General features: G+C 50.5%; 1 protein-coding gene across 1 annotated transcript; it reads left to right on the top strand.

The window, feature by feature from the left end:
• The first annotated feature begins 3,486 nt into the window (after window positions 1-3,486).
• On the top strand, window positions 3,487-9,817 carry LOC109751638 (uncharacterized). Its single transcript, XM_020310518.4, has 4 exons — window positions 3,487-3,819; window positions 4,722-4,844; window positions 7,911-8,129; window positions 8,904-9,817. Exons 1-4 carry the CDS (start codon window positions 3,490-3,492, stop codon window positions 9,339-9,341), a joined length of 1,110 nt encoding a protein of 369 aa, XP_020166107.2. The 5' UTR covers window positions 3,487-3,489; the 3' UTR covers window positions 9,342-9,817.
• The last annotated feature ends 84 nt before the right edge of the window (window positions 9,818-9,901 follow it).

Genomic DNA, 9,901 nt, shown 5'->3' with positions numbered 1-9,901 from the left:
TCTCGTGAAACCGACCAAGCGAGACTGCCCCGCCCTCTAGCCTTTTAAATGTACTTTTGTACAGTACTTCCTCTTTCTCGGTTTACAGGGCATGCACGTCGTTCTAGTTTGAGAATTTAACTAGCTATATATGTATTGTATGTGATGAAAAATATATGTCTAGAAACTACATGCGCTTAATAATCCAATAATATATTTTTTGTGACATATAACTCATATTTAGTTAGTCAAAGGATGACCTACAACTACGTGCACACCCTATAAACTGAGACGGAGGGAGTAGTACTAGTATCGATGGATTGCGCCATGGAGCAAAACCAGCAAGATGAAATTAATGAAAAATATGGTACATATAGAGAGCCCTGGTCGCCAAATTATGCATATAGTACTATTAAAAAAGCTAGTACGTGCTTAGATGGGGTGCTAAAGTCTATTAAAGAAATTAGCATGCGTATTTAATTCTTTGACAACTAAACTCCTTCATGCTTTGGGTAAACTTCTCTCATTTAAGTTTTTTTAATTAATTATATCATTTTAAGTGTTTTGCGTATGTGCCATGCTTAGAGCGTGGTTATAGTATAGCCAATATGATGTTGGCCATATCATATATAGTATGTATATAATGTGAAGAAACGAGTGATAGTACTACCAACTACAAGATGAATTGTAAGAAATACTAGTAATGTACGTACTGAAAGAGTTAAAGTAACGAGAAGGAGTATAGCATAGTTCCGTTGGAGGCTTAGCACAACACACCCCTCAAGTAAAACTAAGCACCCTGAAATTAAACTAAGCAACTAATCCGGTAGACACTACATTAGAACCACCATGAGCAACGACACTGCCACCTTACTCGGACTCCTCGTCCACGTGCTTGACTTCGTCCTTGTCCCTCTTCCTCTTGGCCGATACTTCTTTGCTTCAACCGTACACTTGGCTCTCGCTCTTCATCCAACCCTTATAGATATTGAAACAAAGGTAGGCATCCACTGCAGCGTACTGGATGTGGTCTCTATCTAGTACATTCCTCATGCAAGATAAAACTTGGGCGGATATTTCGTCAGTTTACCGTATGAAGGATCAACCATGGCTGCTGCCAGAGTTAGCATTGAAGGCTGACGGAAGGACACCAGCCCATTCCTCGGGAGGTCGAAGGCCTGGCCTACAGCGAGGCCTATCCGATCCAGGACTCTTCTGTCGTTTGTAAAGTCTACAGTAACAAATTTGACTTTGCTGCCCGCGAAGAAGTTCTTAAAATCCTCGCACTCAATGTCGGCATGGATATGTGGTAGACCAAGCACAAGTTATGCACGCAAACCTGGATCACGGCGGGCTTCTTCCTCTATTCCTCCTTTAGATTCTTCTCTTTTCCTAGGACTGTGGTGTACTCAACATCTAGCCCTGCAACCCACTCATCACCATTTAACTTTTCAAACATGCGTATGAAGCAAGCAAGACATCCTTTCACCGTCGCGGAAGAACGGGTGTAGATGACGTTTAACTCATCGCCGGTAATGGTTCTAACCTTGTACTCACCGCCGATCATGGAGATTTGGGACACCATGGATTTGCGAGGAGGGTCAGGATTAGTGGAACTGCTGTAATGTGAAAGGACGGAACGACTAGGAGCGAACTGCCGTAACCTGTAATGTTAAATGACGGCCGGGGACGAGTAGGAGTGAACTGCTAGTGGTTTTCTGATTGTAAAAATGCTGAGTGGGGCGTGCGAACGACATGGTAGTGGCTTGCCCGGTGGATAAGTGGATTCATGCACAATACTATGGGGGCCCAATTAGATGTCATGTCTACTAGACGCCTAATTAATGGCTTCATGCATCTGCGTGGTCGCACATCAAGTGTCGGGAAAATTACAGGTGATACGAAGCTTTCCAAACTTTGTGCGTGGGTTTTTCTGGATTTTTTGTCCACCGGTTTGATGTTGGACAGAAAAAAATCGGTGGGGAGGGAAGGAGACGTAGGTGGGGAAGAGGCTTCGATCGATGGGAAACGAAACGAAACGAAACGACTACGTACTCCCCCGGGATAGAGATCTCGGGCTCTTCTAGAAAAAGTAAAAATAATCTGTAGCCCGCCTTTCTAATTCAAAGGCAGACATCCTAGGCCCAGGGTCACCGCTATCCATCCAAGGAAGTGCAACTTTCTATCTCGCCTGGTCCTTGTCGCGCGGCGGCTCCCCTCCGAGCTGCCACAGTTGGGGCAAAATCAAAATACGAAGGCCAGGGTTTGCTCTGAGTCGTTTATCACATCCCACCAGCGTTGGAGTGATTTCAATGAGCGGCCGAATGGGATCGACATGAGCTTATGCTACTTGTCCTTGATGTATTGTCAATATTCTTTGTTGGCCACCGCATCAAGTGACACACTCTCCCAAGCTCTCACCAAATAAAGATCCTCCATCCCCGTGTAATTCCGGGTTCATTTTCCAAATTTTGCTTGGCTAGCATGGAACTCCTCCTCCTCAAACTCTTCTACATCATCATTGCCGTCACTCCCCTTTTCCACCTCGGCTTCGACCTCAGCTCCCATGCCCGAATTGAATGCGTCAAGTGGAGCACTCATATGTTCACATTGTTCTCCTCCAGCAAATCCACATATGATGTATGAACATAACTACAAAATCCAAAGGCCAAAACACTAAGCAAACGAACCGAATTCTGCACGCACTGGTTGAAAGGGAATTTTTTCTTACCTCTCCGGCATTTCCTCGAACATGTTGTGGATGCCGGTGGAGTGGCCGGGATCGCGTGGTACATGGGCCACTGGTTTGGGGGGAGGAGGCGCCCGTCCTCGAGCTGCCACCACCTTCTTCCTCGGGCCATCGGCCTATGATTTTGTCCGTCCACCGGAGGAGGTGGAGGAGGCGCCCGTCCACGAGGGAGTATGGCGGAAGAAGTTGGCGCGACGGCTGAGACGACTCCATGGACGATGTGGTTGCCCTACCGCTTCTGCTTCATGCCGGCGGCGAGAGAAGTTGGCACGACGATGAGGAAGCCGGCCGTGGGAGGCACAGAAGGTCGAGGCAGCAACGATAGGGTACGCGAGGCATGAAAACCGACGGGCGATTACCGTGGGTTCTCCATGCCATCAATTCGGGGCGTGATGATGCGAGAAGGCGCGGGGTCGAGGAGATCGGCGGCGGCGGCGAGGGGAGGGAAGGTGGGAAGCAAGTAGCAGAAATGTCCCTCCCGCTAACTTGCGCGAGAGATGGGGGAATCGGTAAATCCGGGGAAGGACTGAGCATATGCGGTAGGAGGGCTGAAATATACCGCTCTCCTAATTTTTTTCCAAGACCTATGCAGGGCGATTTTTCTCTCCGATCCCGTAAAACGGTGGTTATTATAGCGGTCGGACATTTTGCGGGATCTGCTAGAGATGCTCTTATGGGATTTCCGTTGAAGTTTAATCTCAAGCTCTTTTAGAAAAGGTCAAAATAATATGTACCCCGTCTCTCCAATTCGAAGGCGTCCTATGCCCAGGGTCACCGCTATCTGTCCAAGGAAGCGTAAAACTTTCTATTTCGCCTGGTCCTTGTCGCGCCGCGGCTCCCCTTCCGAGCTGCCACAGTTGGGGCGAAACCGAAATTCGCAGGCTAGGGTTTGCTCCGCGTCGTGTCCACAGTTCGCCACTGACGCCGGGATGCAGAGGTACGGGCTGCAGCTCCGCAAAAAGCCGGCGGCCTCCTCGTCGTCTCGACCGCCACCTCCGGCGCGCCCCCTGGCGGCCTTCGCCGACGACAGCGATGACGATGTGGAGGCCGACATCCTCCGACAGTCATCGAAGAAACGCGCCCTCGAGAAGGTAAGCAGCCATCCGGATCCCATGCCCTCGGTTGCACGAGCCCTTATACTGCTCCCTGCCCCGCCTCACTGCCCCACGCAGCCCCCGCCGGTCGCCGCCGCTGCGCTTTCGCTCCGTCCTCTCTCTCTCTCTGCCGCACCGCCTCGCGGTTGTCTCCCTCTGCTATCCTGCCGTGTTGTGCCATTGCTCCCCGCCTCTGTTGGCTGCCGCGCCGATCCCTCGTCTTCCGGCCAGTCCCTGATTCTAGAGGAACCGAGCCGAGTCTGTTGGTCGAGCTCGCTGCTCCCTGACTCGCGCGGATGCACAGGTGCTGCTCCTGGATTTGCCGCTTGCGTTGGTAGTGCCCGAGCAGGGCATAAGCAAATTTGTATTTTGCTATGCTGCTACGCATCACTTTTTGTTTTTTATGTCTTGAATTAAACAATTAAGTAATTCCCTAAAAAAACAATTAATTAATTGGTGCATTTTGTATCGATGTCAAGTTATATAAGTAGACGATGAAGAGATTTTATCCACCGGTGCCTGTAACCAACCAATCAAGCTTATGCTCAACTCAGTCCGAATAATATTGTCGATGGCGTCGGCTTTAGGAACTCATTGTTTTGGTAGTACCATCTTTTGTATTCTTGTATCACTATTTGTATTTTTGGTCATGTTTTATCTATTTTGTTGGATCTTTAAACTTCGATTTCAATTCTACCGTAGCTGTGCAATTGAGCTATAGTTTTTCATGACATGACAAGGGGTACTTTATGGGTTAGTTATAAGCGCTTAAACTTTGAGCCCGGTATCTGCTCCAACCCTGGCTCCACCACTGGAAATCATGCTGTGCATTCTCCTTTCTCTGTTGTCGGGCCATTAGATGGTTGATTTCTTCTTTGCGTTGTGGTGTGACCGTGCAGGTGGAGGAACTGCAGAAGAAGGCGATGGAGGAGGATCCCTCGGTGTTTGCCTATGATGAGGTGTACGATGATATGAAGGAGAAGGCCGCTCGGCCCAAGATGCAGGCCAAGGTTGTTCGCGAGGTAAATTATCCGTCCTGCACCAATGCAATTTTTTAGGGGCGCCTCGTCTGGTTCATTTACGCTTAATTGGATACACTGGAGATTATATACCACGGCGAGGTGTAACGTTGTTGCTGGTTCGTGTCCAGTTTCTTAGTGTTTGTGGTAGAACCAGGGATCCTACCGGACCTGCTCCGTAGGTTGTAGGGGAAGGATGGAGGAGGGCGAGGCGATGAGCGGGCGCGCCGGCGGCTGGGCGCCGTCGCGTAGGAGGAGGATGGCGGCGGCTAGGGTTAGAGGCGGCTAGGGTTCCGGCTCCTCTGGGAGCCGGGCAATAGGGATAATAATATTCTTATTGCTTAATTCCAAAAAGAGTCTTACAGCCTATATTTATAACCTAGATAACTTGCATAAGAATTAACCTAAGATAACTTGCATAAGAATTAACCTAAGATAACTTGTGGGCTAAGATTGCCCGGTGGGCCTAGCTAAACCGGCCATAACACTTCTCCCCGCCTGCACAAACAGCTCGTCCTCGAGCTGTAAGGTGGGGAAGCGCTTGCGAAACTCCTCGAGGCGATCAACCAGCGTCAAACACCTTCTCGACAGCTGGGGCGGCCAGGTCGGCGGCGACGGCGTCCTCCGGAATGTAGTCTGCAATCTCCAGGTAGAAGAGTTGCGGGCAGGCATGGCCGGGCGTGTAGGGCTCGTCGCAGTTGAAGCACAACCCTTGGCGGCGACGCTCGAGTAGCTCGGCTGAGGTGAGCCGGCGGAACGGGCGCGCCGCGGTCGCGGCGAGGGGTGCCGCAGAAGCCTGCGCAGGCCGACCCTGCGCGGAATCCGGCCCGGGTAGCGACCCAGCGGTCCGGGACGGTGATTCCTGCTGGATGGCCACCGCGCGGCGCTCGAACGCATGGGCGTAGTACATGGCCGACTGGAGATCCTGGGGTCCCCGAAGCTCCACGTCCATGCGGATGTGATCCGGAAGTCCACCGACAAAGAGGTCGGCCCGCTGCTGCGCCGTCACTCCCGACGCATGGCATGCCACGGCCTGGAAACGGTCGGCGAAGTCCTGCACCGTGGAGGTGAAGGGAAGGCGGCCGAGCTCCGCCAGGCAGCTCCCGCGAACCGGAGGCCCAAAGCGAAGGAGGCAGAGCTCGCGGAAGCGCTCCCAAGGGGGCATGCTGCCCTCGTCCTGCTCGAGGGCGTAGTACCAGGTCTGGGCTGCACCGCGGAGGTGGTAGGATGCCAGCCAAGTGCGCTCCGACGCGAGCGTGCGCTGGCCACGGAAAAACTGCTCACACTGGTTGAGCCAGTTAAGCGGGTCCTCCGTGCCGTCATAAGTGGCGAAATCGATCTTGGCGAACCGTGGCGGCGTCTGGGTCGGCGCGCCATGGCCGACCGGCTCGGCGGTGCGGAGCAGTGATGATGACGGCGTCCGGTCAACGGTGGGGAGGCCGTCGTAGGCCCCCGCGGAGCCGGACGAGGCCCCAGACTGCAGCGTGGGTACCGGTGGGTCCCGGGCCTCTTGTGTAAACTGGCGGTGGCGACGTCCCGGTTAGCCAGGCCGGGATCGGGGACGGTGACGGCGGAAACCGGACCTGCTGGATCGGAAGTCCTCCCGGTGTGGACTGGCCCGGTCCGGAGCTGGGCGGCGGCGGTGGGAGCTGGACCGGCGCGGGCGGCACGGTTGGCGCGGCTGGGGCCGGCGCGGGCCAGTGCAGCCACTGCGGCGCTGGGGCGGGCGCGGGAGGCGCGGGTGGCGCCGCGAGAACTGGCGCGGGCCACTGCGGCCAGGACGGCGCTGGGGCGGGCGGCGGCTGGAGCGACGGATGGGCCCCGGCGATCGCCGCGGGTACCGAGTACCAGGGCAGGTGCAGCAGCGGCGGGGGCCCGCCGGTGTAGCCCGCCTGGAACGGCAGCAGGGGCGTCCCGCTCGGGCCCGATGCGTTCTGGATCGGCCAGTGCGTCGCCGGGTGGCTGTAGGCGGGGGGCGCAGCCGGCGGGGTGGTGTGCGGGCCGGCCAAGTACAGGGAGATGCCCTGGACGGCCATCACGAGGTCCCGCAGGGTGCTGGTCATCTCCTCCGGCGTGAAGACGGAGGTTGTCGGCGGCGCGGAAGTGACGGGGGCCGGCGGCGTTGGGGACCCGGCAGTGGTCATCGGGGCGGTGGTGATGATGGGCAACGGCGGTGTGGGTGTTGATGACGACATGATCGAACCCGAGTCTCTGGATACCAAATTGGTAGAACCAGGGATCCTACAGGACCTGCTCCGTAGGTTGTAGGGGAAGGATGGAGGAGGGCGCGGCGATGAGCGGGCGCGCCGGCGGCTGGGCGCCGTCGCGTAGGAGGAGGATGGCGGCGGCGGCTAGGGTTCCGGCTCCTCTGGGAGCCAGGCAATAGGGATAATAATATTCTTATTGCTTAATTCCAAAAAGAGTCTTACAGCCTATATTTATAACCTAGATAACTTGCATAAGAATTAACCTAAGATAACTTGCATAAGAATTAACCTAAGATAACTTGTGGGCTTAGATTGCCCGGTGGGCCTAGCTAAACCGGCCATAACAGTTTGATCCGGGGCACTCAAGTTTTAATTTTGTAAGGAGCAATTTCCAGATAATTGTTTGTCTGTTTGCTGGAAAGAAACATCAGCCTGAGATAGTTATTTGAGAAATGGCGTCTATCTTGGTGATTGGTTCCTGCTAGTTTTGCCAGATAAATGTTTGGAACATGACATTTTTTTAACGTAAAAGGTAGAGATCATCTGCCTTATAATTTTTGAGACATAATTGAAGGCCAAACATGTAGCTTAGGACTAACTGAAATTGTCCTTCATGGTTGGTTTGTATAATGGCCTCGGGTATGTTTATGGTTCTTCGTTGGTGTAGTGAGGTTGTTGGTTTTGTTAAATGTGTAATAGACATCTATGCAGAGACAAGCACAGAATGTAGAATGTGAAATGCAACAAATCTCACTACTAATCTGAATCACATAACGCAAGCTAAAATGGACACATATATTTGGATCTCTTACTGGGGCATCTAACTGTTTAGGTTCCTGGTTCCATGCTTTTGTTTTTGCAGTCAAAGTACATTGAAGCACTTAAGGAGAAAGCAGAACAACGTAAACGAGAACAGGACATAGTGTATGAGAGGAAGCTTCATAAAGAGAGGAGCAAGGAAGATCACCTGTTTGCTGACAAGGACAAGTTTGTAACATCTGCCTACAGGAAGAAACTTGAAGAGGAGAAAAAATGGCTAGAGGAAGAAAGACGACGGCAGCTTCAAGAAGAAAGGGATGATGTAAGTTTTGCTCACTTGTTTATCATTATATACATTGTTCTTAATTTCTTATACATATGCCACTTATCTTCATGCTTAGTTTATATGCTTTTTTAAGTTGCACATTTTGTGCTACTTTGCTCGTATATGATAATGATATGGTACGGCATACCATTCTTAGTTCTGTCAGAAGTATGACCATGTAGCTACTAGTGTTGGTCTGTATATTCAAAGTATGCATGGAAATTTGAAAGAGTCGGATAATCGTGTGTGATGATGATTAAACTCTTAGTCTGAATGTGCCGTTTTGTCTGATCAAGCAAGTGTGCTGTGTGGCTGTGCCATTTGTATAGCCAGAAGAGTTGGAGAACGAAGGGCGTTGGTACAATGGTACCTTTGAATTCTGCGCTGTACCACTTTATAATTTCATTTCCCCTTACGTTCTACCCCCTCCATCTCCCACAATATAAGACGTTTTTGCAAACTATGTTAGCTTCTAAAAATGTCTTATATTATGGGTCAGAGGTAGTATTTTATTCCCCCCTCATTCTTAAGGATTGTCCTCACTTTCTACCTTTTCCCGATCATGCAAAAGTGTGACACGCTGGCTTGTGCTTACACAAACATCCTCCGAGTAATCTGTATTAACTTTGTTCACAAGATTAATAATGCAACAGAAGCTGGTTTGTACATAAGTTTATCTTCCTTGCAAAGGAAACATATTATATCTAATGTTTCACAGTTATCTTGTCTTTTGGCTACCTGATTTGATTTATTTTATCTGTTTTTATGTAGGTAACTAAAAAGAAAGACTTGAGTGATTTTTACTTTGGGCTTGCTAAGAATGTTGCTTTCGGTGCACGTACACATGAGGGTACAGAAACTACAGAACCTGAAAAGTTGGAAAATAAAGTAGAAGATATTCAAGGTAGCAAGTCTGATGCCGAAGGATCCAGTCGTTCTCCTAAGCGCAGGAGGGAATCCAGTGTAGGATCAGAGAAGGCTCATGGAAGTAGCAGCGTGGCAGAACCTGCAACTACTGGATCAAAAGATTCAACAGCTGTTAGATCTACTGAGAAAGAGGCAGATATTTCCACATCTGCTTCACAGGCTCTCCAGAATACTCAACCAGCACCAATCACCGACGAGCACTACAAGAGGAGTAACGATGCACTTGCCGCTGCTAGAGAACGAGCACTGGCTCGTAAGAGAGCGAAGGAGCAGCAAATATGAAGATGCGTATATTATAATCTCAACAAGCAAAAGCTTAGGGCTGTGTAATATTTGACATTTGTTTTCAACTTGCATCATTTTCAGTGGATGATGCACGCACCTCTCTTGCATAAATATATTCCCTAGGTTCCTGTATGATGGTTCCGCTTCTATGGTGAAAATATCTGTATATCCGCATATGACAAGCAAGCATACTTAGACATCAGAATGGCCATTCTGCTATGCATAATCACGAGAGGAGAGGCTAATGTAGCCCATTATATTTACTGAATTTTTGTCCTGCCAAAAAAGGAGAAATACCTTGGTTCAGGCAGGCTGATGGCAATCTGTGCCCTTTTGTGTGTTCCACTGTAATCTGTAACTATGTAATGACTCAAGCTGGTAGTTATTTACTGGTCGGTGTTGAATCAGGGATATTGAGATGGTGTATGCCTCTCTCAAATAAAAAAGATGTATGCAGATTTTTGATTTTCCAAGTTTTCATGATCCCTATTCCATGTCCAGATCTCGTCACTCGTCTATGTCAGCAAACTCTGCTAACCCGGTGCGCGAAAAATGAA

The sequence above is a fragment of the Aegilops tauschii genome, chromosome 2 (genome assembly GCF_002575655.3).
Source record: "Aegilops tauschii subsp. strangulata cultivar AL8/78 chromosome 2, Aet v6.0, whole genome shotgun sequence".
NCBI lineage: Eukaryota > Viridiplantae > Streptophyta > Magnoliopsida > Poales > Poaceae > Aegilops > Aegilops tauschii.
This window is presented reverse-complemented; position numbering and strand designations above follow the sequence as displayed.